Here is an 18,643-nt window from a genome sequence, read left to right as displayed (position 1 = left end):
ATGGGGTTGTAAGAGAAGTAAATGTGAGGGTCTTGGCAAGAGGCGTGGAGTTAAAAGATAAAGAATCACACAAAGTGGGAGTTGTCACAGTTGCTCTTTGCTGATGACACTGTGCTCTTGGGAGATTCTGAAGAGAAGTTGCAGAGATTGGTGGATGAATTTGGTAGGGTGTGTAAAAGAAGAAAATTAAAAGTGAATACAGGAAAGAGTAAGGTTATGAGGATAACAAAAAGATTAGGTGAAAGATTGGATATCAGATTGGAGGGAGAGAGTATGGAGGAGGTGAATGTATTCAGATATTTGGGAGTGGATGTGTCAGTGGATGGGTCTATGAAAGATGAGGTGAATCATTGAATTGATGAGGGGAAAAGGGTGAGTGGTGCACTTAGGAGTCTGTGGAGACAAAGAACTTTGTCCTTGGAGGCAAAGAGGGGAATTGATGAGAGTATAGTTTTACCAATGCTCTTATATGGGTATGAAGCATGCGTGATGAATGTTGCAGTGAGGAGAAGGCTGGAGGCAGTGGAGATGTCATGTCTGAGGGCAATGTGTGGTGTGAATATAATGCAGAGAATTCGTAGTTTGGAAGATAGGAGGAGGTGCGGGATTACCAAAACTGTTGTCCAGAGGGCTGAGGAAGGGTTGTTGAGGTGGTTTGGACATGTAGAGAGAATGGAGCGAAACAGAGTGACTTCAAGAGTGTATCAATCTGTAGTGGAAGGAAGGCGGGGTAGGGGTCGGCCTATGAAAGGTTGGAGGGAAGGGGTAAAGGAGGTTTTGTATGCGAGGGGCTTGGACTTCCAGCAGGCATGCATGAGTGTGTTTGATAGGAGTGAATGGAGACACAAGTGGTTTTTAATACTTGACGTGCTGTTGGAGTGTGAGCAAAGTAACATTTATGAAGGGGTTCAGGGAAACCGGCAGGCCGGACTTGAGTCCTGGAGATGGGAAGTACAGTGCCTGCACTCTGAAGGAGGGGTGTTAAAGTTGCAGTTTAAAAACTGTAGTGTAAAGCACCCTTCTGGCAAGACAGTGATGGAGTGAATGATGGTGAAAGTTTTTCTTTTTCGGGCCACCCTGCCTTGGTGGGAATCGGCCAGTGTGATAATAATAATAATAATAATAATAAAAAAATCATGAGACAGAAAAAAGGACACCAGCAATCCTACCATCATGTAAAACAATTACAGGCTTTCGTTTTACACTCACTTGGCAGGACGGTAGTACCTCCCTGGGCGGTTGTTGTCTACCAACCTACTACCTATGATAAATCTAATCATCTGTTGTAAAGACTGAATTCCCTGATGACCAGTTTGGCATTCTTGAAGTCCATGAGATGTACACAAGTATTGCAGTGGATAACAGCAACACCATACCTCAAAGTACAGGGAGTTTAATCATATCCAAAATACTTGAACAATGTATTTTACCCAAGCAGAATACAGCCATCAGTTAGTCACCACATACCTGGCTGCACATCACACCTGACCTCTGTCACTATAACTAAGTCTCTTCTCTCTACTGGATTGAAAAACCACTGGTGGGCAAAATGTATCCTCAATAAATGTCTTAAAACTCAATGTGTGTATCACATTTTTGATGTATGAAAAACTGAGGAACAAAGAGGATTATATGTCAGTCTTGCTAAATCTGTCTCTAGACTAACCTCCACGCGCTGCAGCAACATAGTGTTGGATCTGGTGACCTGCAGGTTCTTGCCTCGAGCACCGTAGATGAGACGAATATTGACCTGTGGCTCTGTTGTGGACAGTTTGCCTGCCAATGCTGCCAAAGCTGCCATCCCTACCACTGTGTCCTGCAAGAGTGACTTGCTATTAACATTTCAGTATTATATGCTCTGCAAAAAAAAAAAAATTTACTTACTGAAGACATTGTATATACATAACTCATTTCAAAACATCTTCCACAATTGCTATAACCTGTATAGGCTGGTGTTACCTGTGTAGACTGAAAACCACCATACTGATTGCGTTGTCTAACAAGCCAACTCATGATGGGAAGAGCATCACGAGTAAGGCCCCGAAGGATGTAGGTGAGAAGGGCATAACTGGTGGCTTCCACATCCAGAGGTCGTGACTCCACTGTGGTTTCTCGGGTCAGTTTTAGGCCTCCAGCTTCCCACCACTTCTCCTTGTCTGTACCACACACATTATCATATTAGCACTTTACAAAAAATAAAAAAACACACACGCTAGCTGTCTCCCCAATAAGGTAGGGCAAACCAAAAAAAAAAAAAAAAGAGGAAATATTTTCACCATCATTCACTCTATCACTGCTTCAAATATTCCCTACCCCTTCAGAGTGCAGGCACTATATTTCTCACCTCCAAGACTCAAGTCCAGCTAACCAGTTTCCCTGAATTTATTATTATTTTTTTTTATTAACACACTGGCCGATTCCCACCAAGGCAGGGTGGCCCGAAAAAGAAAAACTTTCACCATCATTCACTTCATCACTGTATTGCCAGAAGGGTGAATCTCTTCACAAAATGTTACTCTGCTCACACTCCTAACATATTCACACATGCTTGCTGGATGTACAGGACTCTTGCACATAAAACCTCTTTTAACTCCCCCTCCAACCATTCCTAGGGGTACTCCTACTTCACCATCTCGCTACTACAGATTTGTACATCCAAGTCATCCTATCTTGGTCCATACCACCTCATAAAAACTTTCCTTAGTCCTCTGAATAATTTTTCTAGTAACCCCTGCACCTCCTCCTAATCTACTATCTATGAATTCTCTGAAAAATAGTTACACTTCACGATACCCTCAGGTATCTCCACTGCCTCCAGCCTCTTCCTTGCTGCAACACCCACAATCCATACTTCACTATACAGTGGTACCTCAAGATACGAACTTAATTCATTCCAGAAGGCTGTTCGAGCGCTGTTACCCAACGAATTTGTTCCCATAAGGAATGATGTAAATAAGATTAGTCCATTTGGCCCCCAAAAATACACTTACAAAAGCACTTGCAAAAATACACTTACATAGTTGTTCGAGTTGGGAGCTGTTCGAAACTTGAGGTACCACTGTACTCATTCTTTACTTCTCCATGATAATGTTCATCTCCACAGATGCCTCAATGAAGCACTCATCATTTTTTCAATTATCAATTTTAGGGTTCATACATCTTTCATATTACAGTGTTACTTATAATTTGTACATAAATATTACCAACCAATTCTTTTCATTTTTAAGGATATAATTTTAGTTGCCCATTGTCATCTTATCAGGGTCCTCAGTTATGCAAATCCCTATGCATAACTGAAGACACACTTACACTGTGTGTTTTTCATGCAAAACAACCACAAACTATAATACAGTTACTGTAATACAGTTTCCTAGCTTTAATATCAATATGTTCCATAACCTGTAGCAATATAAAGTAAGAATTATTAGTAGTCTGCCCAAAATGCCTAGTCATGCTAGGTGTGATAGAGGCCTTCTTTGTACAGTGGAACCTCAAAAATTGAACTACTTCCAACACAACCAATTATGTAAGTGTATTTTTGTAAGTGCTTTTAAAAGTGTATTTTAAGGGTCTGAAATGGACTAATCTAATTTACATTATTCCTGATGGGAATAAATTCATTCGGTAAAGGCACTCGAACAGACTTCTGGACCGAAGAAAGTTCGATATTTGAGGTTCCACTGTACTTGATATTTTATAATTTGTAAACCACATATTGCGCGAGCGTGTTAGATAGGAGTGAATGGAGACGAATGGTATTTGGGACCTGACGAGCTGTTGGAGTGTGAGCAGGGTAATATTTAGTGAAGGGATTCAGGGAAACTGGTTATTTTTATACAGCTGAACTCGAGTCCTGGAAATGGGAAGTACAATGCCTGCACTTTAAAGGAGGGGTTTGGGATATTGGCAGTTTTGGAGGGATATGTTGTGTATCTTTATACGTATATGCTTCTAAACTGTTGTATTCTGAGCACCTCTGCAAAAACAGTGATTTTATGTAAGTGAGGTGAAAGTGTTGAATGATGATGAAAGTATTGTCTTTTTGGGGATTTTCTTTCTTTTTGGGTCATCCTGCCTCGGTGGGAGACAGCTGACTTGTTAAAAAAAAAAAAATAAAAATAAAAAATTAAGAAAATTTTAATGAAGGATGCAGATAGGTTATGTAATCGTAAGATTTGGAAACAGGTACAAAGAAATTGCAACTCTGGGACTCTGATTTAGTGTATATTTTCACTGTTGTATGGGGACAGTGGCAAACATTTACATATGTACTTTCGTATCTTCATTACATATTTATAATCCATTGCTGCTGAGAATTAAAATTAAATTTAAATGTCAAAAATTTAAAATCTCATTTTGTGATATGAAATGCTTGTTATATTCATTAGTCCTTAAATTAAATTATTTTATTCTTATTACTTTAGTAATTATTTAACAAAAAATGTAAACAAAATTTACTGATAATTTAAGATGGAAGAGTCTGACTTTGCTAACACAAATATTAACCAATCAGCCAGGACCTTGCCTTGGGCAAGACAACTATCACTGAAGATATCTTAAGCAAGGTCAGAGGTCTAGTTACACATTTTTAGTCTTAGCTTATTCATGTCTGAAACTCGTGCAAAGTTGCAGGGACAACTAACCTTGAACCTTGGCTTTCCCTTCCAGCTTGTAGAAAGCAGCATCCCTGAGTGGGCTGTCTGCCAAGTGCAATGCATAGTTAGTGATAGCCAGGCTGTAGAAGTCTTCAATATCATCTAGACTAGTAGCCAAGAAATCCACAGCTCGGTTGATCACATTACGCACCTTGGCCGTGGGAGGTCGCTGTGGCAGGTACGTAGTCAGTATATGTACATCACATCAAAATATTCTATCAGCCAAGTTTAATACATACTTTATATCTTTAATCTGCCAACAGTGAAGGGAAAGGGAAAGGTTGTGTGTAAAGGCATAATTTACCTGGGAGATTTGAAGGGGAGATAGGGAGAGGGGGTATAGCTGGAAAAATCATACAATTAGAGGCAGGGAGCCAAGTCAAATTATTGTGTGGATTTAGGAGTTATATGGAAAGTGAACCTGGTTTAACTTTACCTGGGCTGTGAGGAGGGAGATGATGACATATGCAGTAAGAGGGATGCCTTTGGTAGCTCCACCCTGCATGGCCTCATTGTTAATGGTGCCCACCTCAGGAAAGGAGCCATCTGCTGCTTGCAGCTTTATTATCCACTCCATGGCTGCTTTCACCACTTTCTCCTCTACATCAATGTGCCGTCCTGCCTCCACCAGAGACTTGATCACAAAGGCTGTCAACCTGCAGGTAAGGGCAGCAATTTCTCAACGATCTGCATTTCGTGAAAATCTATCATGTCTCTTCAAAAATACCTATAAAATTGTCATTACAGTACATCTAAATTGTTTTGTACAGTATCATAACCATCATAGATCAGTGTAGCCAGATCACATAGCTGTAGCTGAACAACTCACCAGGTGCTTCCAGAGGCATCCCTACTACCAAAGGCGCTGAAAGAGCCATCATCACGTCTGTAGTTGAGCTGCTGCTGGTAGCCTGTCTCCAGGTGGCGTCTGGCCCGACCTTGTAGCGCCTCACTCAACTGATTCTTGTTCTAAGAAGGTGAAGACAATACTTTTTAACCTACTCTAGTATTCATACAAAGCTGGTTTGACTGAAAGTTTTAAGTGGAAACTTACAAGATTCATACACTGAGTGGAAAGTAATAGCCAGAAATTTAATTAAAGATAAATGAGAATGAAGAAACAGGTGTGGAGAGCATAAATCCTCTCTGATGAATATCTGGAATATACCTGGAGGGTGTTCTAGGGGTCAATGCCCCCATGGCCTGGTAGATGACCAGGTCTAGCAGTGGATCAGGGCTTGATCAACCAAGCTGTTTATTGCTGTACATATTTTGTACACCAAACTGTATTTTTGATAAAGTAAGCTACATTACTGTCAAAATTAAACATGACACTATCTATATAAAATGCATATACATTAATGTTCCTGAAATTTAAAAACTGATGAACATGATAGAAAATATTTATCAACTGAAAGGAAAATTACATCTGGCCACAAAATAATGTGTGGAAAAAATGACTGGCAAGTCCTGATAATCGACAACAGAGAAATACCCACCAGGGAAGACTCTTTGATGCCAGTGAAGGACTTATTCCAGAAAATTTGAGTTATCCCTCCTTTCCTCTGGTATCAAATCTGTCTGCCTCCCATTCCCAAGGTTCTCTATAACCTTTACATATTTAGCTCTTTCCCATGAAAACAATAAAAATAACAGAAAGGCTATGTAACTCACCTTGAGGTACTCCATGAGAACAATGTTAGGGACGAGCTTAGCCATGTTCTGCTCCCCACAACCGGTGGGCAACTCCAGCAGGTTATGTAGGTCACTTACTGCTGGGCCTAACACATCCCCTGCAACACAAAGCAACACTAATATGCAAAGAACTGTTGCAATATGTCAAATCCTGCAAAACTGGAAATGAAAACTGCATATCTTTGATATACCTTTGAAGAGTTTCGAGAGTTTCACTTCTCTGATGATCAGTCCACACTGGACAGTTATTAAACTGTGGGCCAAGTAAGAAAAACAATCTTAACATTATAGTTTTGATAATGGAAAATGGGGGTATGGTAATACTGACACAAGTGGCCATTCATGGCAAAACGTATCCTCTAGTAAATGTCCTGAACTGTACATAATGTTCCTCAAATGGGACAGTATCCACAGGCATCTAGGCAGATCTGGAGGACCAGGGATGGACCAGAGATGGGGGTAGGGGAAGGAAAAGACCTCAAGCAAGGACAAGAGGACATACCAATGACAGAGACTGCGACAGAGCGGGAGCCATTGATGATGTTGGGAGGTGTAGTAATGTTGAGGGTGGTGGTGAAGGTGGGCTGAGCACGCAGGTCCAGCAGCACAGCCTTGTTCACAGTCATCCTCGTCCCCTCAGGCTGTGTGCAGGAGCACATCCACCATTAATGACCAATGACATGCCATTAGTGATACAGTAACCAGGGACATGGGAACAGTGGTATAGTAACCAGGGACATGGTAGCAGTGGTATAGTAACCAAAGACATGGTAGCAGTGGTATAGTAACCAGGGACACAGGCAGAAGTGGTACAGTAACCAGGGACACAAGTAGAAGTGTAGTGGTCGGGATATGGGAGTAATGGTTTAATAAGGAGCACAGGAGCGGTGATATAATGACCAGGGACATGGGAACAGGAAAATGAGAAAGAGATAAGAGGAAGATGTGAGATGAATGACAATATATGCATGATGATTGACATGGATTCATCCCTATTCACTGTAAATGCAATTGTACACAAGATTAATGAAGTAACATGAAATAAATTAAAGGAAGAGAAAAAAGAGCAGAGAGGAGGAAGACAGAAGAAAAAAGCTAGATACACACCTTGACAAGTAACTTCTTTGTGACAACGTCAACGTTGGGCCCTGCCGTGGCTGTGACAGTGATGTCGATGGTACCAAGTGTCTGAGGCACCACCATGAAGCTCACAGGAACACCGCTGCCAGCCACCACTCTCACCTGCCTCTGCTTGCGACCTGAAGGTGCTGTGGAGTGAAGAGGGTGAAACACTTGTAATTACCCTCACCCAAGTGATCCCCTCCCATGTAATCCTATGTTATTTTAAGCACTACATGGTAAATATTAATTATGAATAAAATTATGTGCTGTTATTTACAGTAACTAAGTATACGTAGATATAGATAACAGAAGAGATACTCACAGCCTTGGTCAATTTCATTGGCAAAGTCAGCAAAGAGGAAGTCACCACTGGCATTGTCAAGGGTGACATCTGCAGTGAGGTCCTCATCCCCATAGTTGAAAACGACCATCTCTACTGCCACCGCTTCTCCTCGCACCACCCCAGCCTCAGGCAAGTGGACCGATGTGAAGAATGGCCTAAACACCTGAAGCTGTAACAGGAAGAGAGTAGAGGATAGAGTCAGTGCCCAATGTGGAGAGGGAAGGACAACTGGGGTATAAATTACCTAGTACAAGTAACAGCTGATCTGTTGGGAACACTGACCTTGGAGGGTTGCTTGGTGACACCCAGACCATAGAAGTCATCGACAGCAAAGGCTGAGACAATGTAGGAAGTGATGGCATCTGGTGCCTTCTCCCGGAGGGTCACCACACCGTTGAACCTGTCACACATGATACTTAGTACACCTTCACAAGGTAACATTAACAAATTCACAAACTCACTGAGCAACACTGACCTTAGGTACAGTTAACAAAAACATAGTTAAAAGATAATTTAGTGTTGATGTGATTAATTTTAATAGGGTAGATATTTATCAAAGACAGCAGCACTTTTGTATTATGCAGTGAGAAATTCAGAATGATGATAGGTAGGGTATACAGTATTATATTGGAGGATTATATTTATGTAATAGCACTGCTAGGAGATATGATTTTGTAGGTTCACTTGACTTAAAACCTGATCACTTTTAATCCAGATTCAAACCCATCAGTCTGCTGGCTTGTACTCTTTTTAAAGTAATTACTGTATTACATGTAATGTAAAATAGGCAAGTATGGTATCTGCTTAATGTTAGGTGAACAGAGGTAAAAGGTGTCAGGAAACATGTCTACATGTAATGTTTTCACTTGTGCTGGGATCAAACTTAGGTCCTTCAGATGATAACTGAAGGTGTTACTATTTAGAGCATGAACCAGTATCACAAAATAACTACACACAGTTACAAGATCCAGTAGCTAACCAGAGTTTATCATACCCACTTGATGACATACTGTACCTCCGTAAAGACAGCACAGATGTAGCAGCCCTAGAGTCAGAACTGCTTCCATTGGAGTATACAGCAGATAGTACAGTGGATGTCAAAATTTTTTTCACATCTATTTCACAGGCTAAGAGCTGTTATCCTACCTCAACACATTATAAAGCCCAGCCTCATCTAAGGTATACTAACCCCCCACCCCAGGATGCAACCCACAATGGTCAACTAAAACCTAGGAACCTACTTACTGCTAGGTGGACAGGGGCAGCAGATATAAGGAAACATGCCAGTTTCCACTCATGCCAGGTATCAAACCATGGACACTCATTGTGTGTGAGCTGAGTGTGTTGCCAACCAAGCCACAGAACACCCTATGCCCAAACCTTCAAATATACCTTCAGGAATGTAAATGTGCCTGCAGAGAAATAAGACCAACAATGCATGTGTATTCCATCACAGCCTTCAGTGGAGTGTGGAAGAGCATAACTGTTGCACCAGGAGAACAACAGGGCTAGAAGCAAAATTTTGGTAGCAGCAGTGATCCACCTCACTAATACCATGAACAATATAGTGAAGTGCACATGTTAGTTGCATCTGTTGCCCACACTGTGATTAATACAATAAACCTGTCAGCTTAGACCCACCCCTATTCTCACCAATACACAAATAACCCACACACAAAAGAGAGAAGCTTACGACGACGTTTTGGTCTGACTTTGACCATTTACAAAGTCACTTTGTAAATGGTCCAAGTCGGACAGAAACGTCGTCGTAAGTACTTCTCTCTTTTATGTGCGGGTTATTTGTGTATCATTCCAGTCACGGTATTGTGCCTTTTTTTGTTATTTATTCTCACCAATACTTGACCTTATCTACACTACGTCGTGAATTTTCATGACCTCACAAGCCCTTTCTCCGAGGCTGACCTCTGGGTACTTATTTGCTTTATAAAGTGGTGTTCCTGATAAAGTTTAGCTTTGAGTGAAATGTATTAAAAGAAGTCTTCATTACTAGTGTCTTTATTTCCATCACGACCTCTGTCATCTCGAGTCCAGAGCCACAACAGTCCTCAACAACATTGTTAATGATCACCTTGTCAAGATATCTGTTTAGATAACTGCATAGTGTTTGGAAATAAAGCTAAAATATGTATCTGAATATGTATAAAGATGACTGAAAATTTTTTTAGGTATTCACCTTGACATCATACTAAAACTGCTCACATTCAATACATATCTATGAAAATTCCAAAACTTCAAAAAATACAATACTATGTATTGTACCTCAAACATCACTCCTATATAACCTTACCTCACTTATGGTATATGTGCATGAGATTTTACAATGGCAAATCACCAAAAACCAATCATAACCAAACAAACTTTTGCTATTAGAATGATCACTCAATCAGGTTGTAGACACATCAATACCAACCATAACACACCATATGCTGTCTATTTGAAAATCTAAATTTACTCAACAACCAAACCTTCCACACTTATTACTGTGCATACTGTACTGTATGCACACTACATTGAATGCAAATATAAACCCAGTACTAAAACTTTTTTTGGATAGCTGCCAGGATGCTTAGAAACAAATCTCTCTCTGATATCTAATGTGTTTAATAACCTGAGTAGAAAAGCCATGCAAGTAAAAGACCCAGAAATGCACAATTTTATCAGAAGATTCCAGTTTTATGTTTGTTTTAGTCTGCCTTAAATTCTCTGCTTGACCAGGGATTTTTCAAAATGTATTCAATAAATGCTGCATAATTTTGTAACAATTACAGTATCTATATTTCGATAATAAATTTTTTTTGTATTGAAGATGATGAGCAATGGGAGATGGTTGGGAAGCAAGGAGAGGAAGGGTGACTGAGGCATATTGATGGAGGAAGGTGATGAAGGCATGTTGATGGGATGAGATGAAGGAAAGCTGAAAGAGAGTGCTGATACACACTTGGTTTGTGCATCACGGAAGAGCCATGTGGGTGGGACGGCTTGGTTGAGGTAGAGACGTGGGCGGCTGTCAGGGGGCGGAGGGAGGTAAGAGAAGGCATAGGGTCCTGCCAGTGGTGGTCTGGTGGGTGCGTTGTATGCCAGTCCGGGACCCAGGTCTGGTCGCAGCGTTGATGCATCAACTGGTGCAAACTGTCGCCCAAAGGAACCGTTGAAGGCGGCCGGCCGGTGGTGGGGGTCCCAAGATGATCCGTCCACAGGGCCCTCACCAGAGGGCAGCATGTTGGCCACTGTGGGGGGCACTCTCCTTACTGATGCTGCTTGCTTCATGTTCTCATTCTCTCTCTCTCCACATATGCATACATACACACACACACCTACATGCACACTCACATTCCTGCCATAAGAAGCCACAGGTGTAGGCACCAGGTGGTGTGTTAGTCCCAGGCCAGGTTAGTGGTGTGGGTAACCAGGAGCTGCAAGACAAGCAAAAGCCAAGTCTAACAAAATGATCAAGTCTCTCTCACTTCTTAACGTAAAATAATTGTCATATCCATGAGACTGCATGTGCAGTGGCAGTTTTGACACCTGCTTGTACATTGTGTTGATGTAATCAGTGATGAGACTAATACTGCAACTCACACCTAGATATTAACACATTGGTGAGTGTGAGGTGTATTGCAGTTGTTTCAGGAAGGGCAGTAGATATAAGCTTATTCCTAGTAATGAATGGCTTAGTATGTGCTAAAGCCCAGCACCTGCCTCACCCTCTCTGGTGTTCAGCACTGGTTATCAGTGATGATCAGTACATCCAGCAGTAGTGGTCAGAATGTATAGCAGTGGTCCAGTAGTGGTTATCAGTACATCCAAAGGTAGTAGTCAGTGGGTCCAGCAATGGTTATCAGTTCATCCAGTAGCAGAAGGCAGTGGGTCCAGCAGTGTTTACCAAGTGTGTTAACGTCAATGTAAAGCACCTCGCCTGGTGTCGTCAGTCAGTCAAAATACATGCCCACATGACACAAGTACCTCTTGGTTATACATCTGCTACCACTACACTTGTAGTAGATATCCCTACATAGTAGCACCTCTACTACAGCACTATTACAAATATCACTTCAAGACGTCATGTGTCTGGTAGTTATGGCACAAAATTCTTTAGAGTGACAATGCACTACAGGAGGCGATAATATAATTTATATTTGCTACATTTAGTCATCATCATGCCAAAGCTACTTTATAGTTTTCCTCTTTTATGGGTCACCCTACCTCACTGGGAGATGGCTGATATGTTGAAAAAAAAAAAAAATACCAAAGCTCTTCATAGTGTCCAGTGCACCAACAGTGATTTAGTGTTACTGTACTGTACTGCTGCACTAGCTAGTTGTATTTCTAGTCATATTCACCTAGTTCATTTTTATGTGTCAGAAAGAGAATATATTCCCAAACACAGATCACTGTCATTAAATGAGACTACAGTGGACCCCCGCATAACGATCACCTCCGAATGCGACCAATTATGTAAGTGTATTTATGTAAGTGCATTTGTACGTGTATGTTTGGGGGTCTGAAATGGACTAATCTACTTCACAATATTCCTTATGGGAACAAATTCGGTCAGTACTGGCACCTGAACATACTTCTGGAGTGAAAAAATGTCGTTAATCGGGGGTCCACTGTATTATATTTACAACTTGATGGGTATAGATAGGTTTGTCTGACTTGAGATTTACCAAGGGTCAAGCCTCCGCTGCTCCATTGCACTGAATGACCAACAAGAGTTGGTCTTAACATAATGTCATTTTGTTTTTCATTTTTATTTTTTTAAGTGAAACATTCCGGGACATTAACGAGCACTTACTTTAGTGGGGGAACTTTAATGTTTATTTTTTAATTTTGTTACTTTAGAAGTTGTATGCCTTCTCTTGTTTGCTAAATTATTTTTCCCGAAGATTAAGTTCACAGTTTTCCAAATGTCTTAATTTTCATCTAACAAAAAAAATAGTGATTAGATAGCCTTGTGTCAATTGTAGAGCTCACAAGAATGCATGTAATTCCTCCTCATTCATCAGTGAGGTGATGAAAGAAGTGCAAAGAATGATTCAACATCTACTCATGATCTCTTGGTTAAACTTGCTGTTCCACCGCACTTACATCTCAAAAGGTGCCCAACAACTGGGATTCTATACAAGTGATCCCCCATGCATATGCAACAAATTATGAATGTGCCTTTCATAACTATCTAGAGTGCAATAGGGTTCCACTGATAGGAAAGAGTTGCCAAGAACAAACTGAGTACTACTGTAATACTTCAAGAGAAGTTATGCAGTGCTCATGTCAAATTGGTCCCCAAAAAATCCTTTAAAGAAATAATGCACTGGAGCTCAAGAGAGTGAACACAGGTTTTGCAGTGATGAAGACATGAACAAAATAGTTTCTACTACCCAAATGAAGCTACAGTATGAGTCTGAGTCAATATAAGCTCCTATTTTAATGAGAGTCATACTAAAAATCCCAGTGACAAGCACTAAAAGATACTTTAAAGTATGATTAGCCAAAAGTTATTTAGTACTGCTAGTTCAGAGGATACCTGCAGTATTACTAGTCAAAAGGATACATGTACATTTAGTTGTCAGTCTAAAAGACACTTACCATTTTGCTAATCCAAAAGATATTCAGTAATAACAGAAACATACTTACCATTTTGCTGGTATAAAAGATACTTACAGTGCTGCCACTTTTAAAATAAGAATTAAGAATCCCCAAGAGGTTACACAGAAAGATACATAATGTAAAGTAATGAAAGACATTCAGAAGCAGTGCTGAAGTCCATTGTAAGTATATGAGGTTCAATATGGGTGCCATTGTGCCAAAGGTGATGAAGTAGAATTGCTCATAAGTTCCAGAGTTGTCTAGAGGTGCTACAAGAGTGCAAGAGACCTAGTAGAGGGGTGCTGCAGCAAAGGCATACCCTGAGTCAGTGGAGGTGAAGACCCAGGTCTCAGGGAAACGAGTGCGGGCGGCCACTTGCGGATGCGGCAACAGGGTGGCTTGCGGAACCTGTGTCTCCATGGCCCTAAGGTCCCGGGGGTCGTCCAGTATCGTCCGGTAGTACACTAGAGCCAAGCAGGAGTTAGTATAAGGTTAGTAAAGTACACCATCACACGTTAGTACAAAGCAGAGGTGCTCCTGTGACATCTAAACACTAGCGCTGGGTTAATCGTGCAGATGCATCAGAATGATAAAAATAACTTAAGTCTTGTGTATTGTCATCCAAATGTAACTATTACCATATGTAACTTTATTAGCTAATTTTGAGTACATCCTACCAACTTATAAAGGTACATACAACTTTACTAGATTCATCTCAATAAATATAAGTAGAAAGATTATATATCTAGTTTCTAGAACTGTGGGTTTAGTACTTGGTTTTGATTATAATAATCTAGAACAGTGATATATATCAGGCTCCACTAGACTACTAGATGGTTCTCTCCTAAGACATCAAACACAAACCACCAGGTAACTCGGTCCATAACACACTGCCTGTTTTCCACTAAGGCTGTGGGGCCCAATAAGGAAGCAAATTTACAGTCCGTCCATGATCTAGGTGTCTTTCCAGAAATACACAGACATCACAATTCAAACAACCCTCCTTGTATACAAAATGTTTCCACTAGAATAGGAATACTGTTCATCTTTTGCAACAGGACTATCACATTCACAATAACAATACTGTACCTCTTTTACAATAGGTCAACCTCATTCACAGTCAAGCTTCTTCACTTAGTTACTAAGTTTGTAAAGGTATATTTTGTAAGTTAGTGCTTTAGCGCTTAGTTTTGATTATAATAATAATGTAAGTCAATGCAGTCTGGTGTCATGTTAAGAAAAGTTAAGACAGGCAAAAGGACTTCAAGATGCAAGCAAAGTATTTGAAATGCAACACACACAATGCACAACACATACAACAAATAACACACTTCATATCGCCCATCAAATATTACGCATTACAGAAACACTTTTGCACTATTATTCAGATCTAAAAGCTTAAAAGCAAATTACAAGCTAAATAGGTTATAATGTCTTTTACTTAATACTTTGTTTTAAGTAGTGTACTGTCTTTCAATAAAAAAATATTTTATTTGGTTAAAATTTTGATGCTGTAAGTCTGAACGAGAATTTCTTTCATCACAACAGTCCAACACTTATCATGCGGTGTGTAAGTACATAAGAACACCAAGTGCGGTACAACTGCCGTGTACAAAATTAGGCAAGGGTTAAGGTTAGACTAATACAAGGTAAAAACTCTAATTTAACACATTTGAACATAAGGAATAGCTATCATATTAACAATGTATATGCATTACGATACACCAATTAAGCTCCTCCCATGCAAGAATCTGAAAAAATTGCTTATCAAACTAAGAATACTAATTTAAATTAAAATTTTGGTACTTGTTAGTGGTGGCAATCTTTATGATATACAAGAAATCATTGCTACAAGTCAAGTGACAAAATTACTAAACAGCCAAAGCAGTTAAATCTTTATTATTCAATAAACTTATGAATTATAATAATATTTTCATCCATGGTTCTGAGGGAAAAACTGACTAAGATCAGTGAGAGTGGGAAAGAAAGTAGTCAAAATGATAGTACTCACAGAATGGGTTGAAGTCATACACAAGCCCATTAGTCAGAACCACCACACCAGCATTCTGAAACACACACAAGCTTGATATTGTGTGGTTATAATGACTCTCATATAGTCACTCCTTCTCTTGTGCTTAACAATATTTTATAACATGTAAACTACATTTTGTATACTGCAGAAAGGAAAAATAATTGTATTAAAGTTTGAACTATATTATACATATTTCTTTGACTCCAAAGTTATCGAGCAAACCAACACCTGTAGTGTTGATCTGGCTGACAGACCAATACATAATAGTACTGGTTAGGTCAACAGAATACAGATGTTGGTCTGATCAACAAAGTCAACTCCCTAATATTACTGGAGACCTACACTACATAGTCTGTGAATCAATGGATTTCACCACATTTGTTTCAACATAACTAAATGTTCAGCAGTACCAAATATGTACAAGGATGTAAATAAAACAATGTATGTATAATAGATATGTTAATCTAATTCACAATGTAATAACAGCATTTTCAATTATACACAACACACACAGGGTGAAAAACTATATTGGACTTTTTTTTCAATGAACCAGCTGTATCCCAATGAGGCTGGGTGACCTAAATTTAGTAATTTATACAGGAGATGGGGTTACTAGCCCCTTGCTCCCAGCATTTTAGCCCCCTCTTATGACACACATGGCTTATGGAGGAAGAATTCTATACTGCTCCTTATCCTGGCTAAAACACCAGAACCAGCACTGGCCAATATGAAAATAACTGTAATACCCTATAAGAGAGTACAAGGACTGACCTTGAAGACATCATCAGCAGTGGTGGTGCCATGCCAGTTGAAGAGCGCCCTCTTGCGGCGGCTAAGGTGGAACCAGGGTCCTTCCAGGTTCCTCCTGCCAGGGTCATACTTCTCCAGCTCCTCCACCACCTCTTCCTGCATGTACACATTGATTTTAGTGATGCAGTCACTAGGATGACTTTCTTTTTAAACTCCTATCCCCAAAAGCAATTCTATCTCAGCTCCTTCCCCAGATTTAAGTCCCTCTTCTCTATGAGTGCTAATTCCTTTCAACCCCAATTCTCCCTGCAAGTTCAAGTCCCTATCAGTGTAAAATGTCTGTACTAGAAAGTCATATTACTGTGTACTTATTTATGCATTACATAGATGATGTAAAACATCCTTATGATGTAATCAATTGTACTTGATTAAGTTGTCAGCTTGTATAATGGTATTTACTGCTTATACAATACCAGTTTGTGAAAATTATTCATCTTCTGTAAGAAAGTTATGGTAGCAAGAGTGTTAATAACTATAATCAACACTAATATTACACACATTGCATTAGTTGTGTTTTGTATGACAGTTTCCCTTAAGCTTTCTTCTCCCTGTCATAGCAACCTGTCTGGCTCTCCCAAGTCATGTATCACTCTTCTTGCCTATTTGACTGCATGTGTTTGTAGCATAGTGCTTTTCCCTTTGCACTATGAAATCCTTTAAAAAAAAAGCACTTGTATCAACATATAAGTAGTGGGGAGTGTTGAGCAAATGTTTCCCTTAGTTTCTGAGTGACCTGCACTGACCTGTGAGAAGTGGTTGTGAGTACCAAGCAGGAGTGCACGCTGGTCAACAGCAAGGAGGCCAACGAAGGCATTGGGTCGGGTAGTGACAGTGATAGAGACGTCCCCACCTGGCTCCACTGATGCTGGGGTCAGGTTCACTGACACCTGCAACACCACCACTAAGTAATCATCTTTTATCACATTTAATGTAACCACTGTGCAAATATATAAGAATAAAGACTAAAAGTCATGAAAAATGCTGGGTAATGAACACAACATGAAAGTAAATGCTCATGTGATAAAGCTTCTGAAGTGAACCACTGTATATAGAGGAAGAAGGTAAGACTAACTTCATTTTGGATGGCACCAGAGACGGCAAAGTGCAGGGAGTCTGCAACAATCTCACCGTCGTCCTTGACATAGTAGACCACAAGGCGAGCCCTGGGTGCCATGGGTGCTGTTGCCATAAACCTGGCAACAACAACAATAATTAACCACACTGTTGATTACCTGTACTTGTAGTAATATCAATGATTCATTCATATTCATTATCTTTCTCCCTTTCTGGTGATCCTGAAAACCCACCTGAAGATATGAGTGGTGCCCTGGTGAGCCTGGAGGGTGTCAGCAAAGAGGACATCTCCTCGCCCGATGACTTCATACACGAAGTGGATCATATTTTGTGTGGCATTAAGATCCACCTCCACCAGCTCTCCTACCTGCAGCAGTCACAAAAAGTAATGTAACATCACATATCCTCATCCTACCTGCAGTACAGTCACACAAGGTACTGTAACATCACATATCATAGCCTGACAAAAGGGGTTCACTTCCCTATACTCAGAGATGAGATGCCATAGATCAGGTCAAAAATCACAGTATGAAGATAGCATATGTCAGAAATCATCATGTATCACAGATCAGCATCAACACAGCATGAACCTGATTCATCATAATACACCAGGTCATCATTAAACAATTTTTTATACTATTAATCTTAATAAAATCATTAATAACAATTAATTTTTTTTTCAACATGCTGTCTATCTCCCACTGAGGCAGGGTGACCCAAAAACAAAAAAAAAAAGCTTTCACCATCATTCACACTATCACTGTCTTTGCAGAAGCATGCAGATACAACAGCTCAGATGTCACTCCAAACAGCCAATATCCCAAGCCCCTCCTCTAAAGTACAGGTATTGTACTTCCCACCTTCAGCTTTCCCTGAATCCCTTCACAAAATATTACCCTGCTCACACTCCAACAGCAATTACTAAAATACTGTATCCTAAACTATACTTAAAATAAGGCTAACTGTAATTCAAGACATGATATAGTCTACTTAACTGCATGTGAAGAATATTTAATGGCTGTATGGGAGTAATTTAAAGTTAGATACATTATATATAAAGGATTCCCAACTTACAAACACTTAAAAAATTAAGGTCAATAGACAAACAACCCAAACATAGGAGAAAGAAACTTTATGATGATGTTTCAGTCCAATTTGGAACATTAACTAGTCACACTTAAGGTTACATACATCCACACTTATGGGGAAAATTGGGAACCAATTAAATTTCACAACTACTGAGCTACAGTAACAAGTGAAGAGTAACTATCCATTGTATGTACTACTGTGAAGAGTAACTATATA

General features: G+C 39.9%; 1 protein-coding gene across 4 annotated transcripts in view; it reads right to left on the bottom strand.

Annotated features, from left to right (window-relative positions):
* The window catches only part of LOC128684935 (thioester-containing protein 1 allele R1), a 105,242-nt gene that overhangs the window by 16,881 nt on the left and 69,718 nt on the right, over nucleotides 1-18,643 (bottom strand). For 2 of the 4 annotated variants that reach the window (XM_053771302.1, XM_053771303.1), the window contains 16 exons: nucleotides 17,572-17,705; nucleotides 17,337-17,457; nucleotides 17,008-17,151; nucleotides 16,226-16,360; nucleotides 15,434-15,488; nucleotides 13,742-13,886; nucleotides 8,098-8,215; nucleotides 7,795-7,984; nucleotides 7,458-7,618; nucleotides 6,853-6,991; nucleotides 6,330-6,448; nucleotides 5,485-5,624; nucleotides 5,092-5,311; nucleotides 4,644-4,824; nucleotides 1,960-2,156; nucleotides 1,667-1,816 (listed from right to left, as the gene is read on the bottom strand). In XM_053771302.1, coding sequence (XP_053627277.1) covers nucleotides 1,667-1,816; nucleotides 1,960-2,156; nucleotides 4,644-4,824; nucleotides 5,092-5,311; nucleotides 5,485-5,624; nucleotides 6,330-6,448; nucleotides 6,853-6,991; nucleotides 7,458-7,618; nucleotides 7,795-7,984; nucleotides 8,098-8,215; nucleotides 13,742-13,886; nucleotides 15,434-15,488; nucleotides 16,226-16,360; nucleotides 17,008-17,151; nucleotides 17,337-17,457; nucleotides 17,572-17,705 — 2,349 coding nt within the window. Of the gene's footprint in view, nucleotides 1-1,666; nucleotides 1,817-1,959; nucleotides 2,157-4,643; nucleotides 4,825-5,091; nucleotides 5,312-5,484; nucleotides 5,625-6,329; nucleotides 6,449-6,852; nucleotides 6,992-7,457; nucleotides 7,619-7,794; nucleotides 7,985-8,097; nucleotides 8,216-10,774; nucleotides 11,064-13,741; nucleotides 13,887-15,433; nucleotides 15,489-16,225; nucleotides 16,361-17,007; nucleotides 17,152-17,336; nucleotides 17,458-17,571; nucleotides 17,706-18,643 lie in introns of all 4 variants that reach the window. The other 2 variants (XM_053771300.1, XM_053771301.1) reach the window with 1 other exon arrangement.

The sequence above is a fragment of the Cherax quadricarinatus genome, chromosome 5, assembly GCF_038502225.1.
Source record: "Cherax quadricarinatus isolate ZL_2023a chromosome 5, ASM3850222v1, whole genome shotgun sequence".
NCBI classification, from domain to species: Eukaryota; Metazoa; Arthropoda; class Malacostraca; order Decapoda; family Parastacidae; genus Cherax; species Cherax quadricarinatus.
This window is presented reverse-complemented; position numbering and strand designations above follow the sequence as displayed.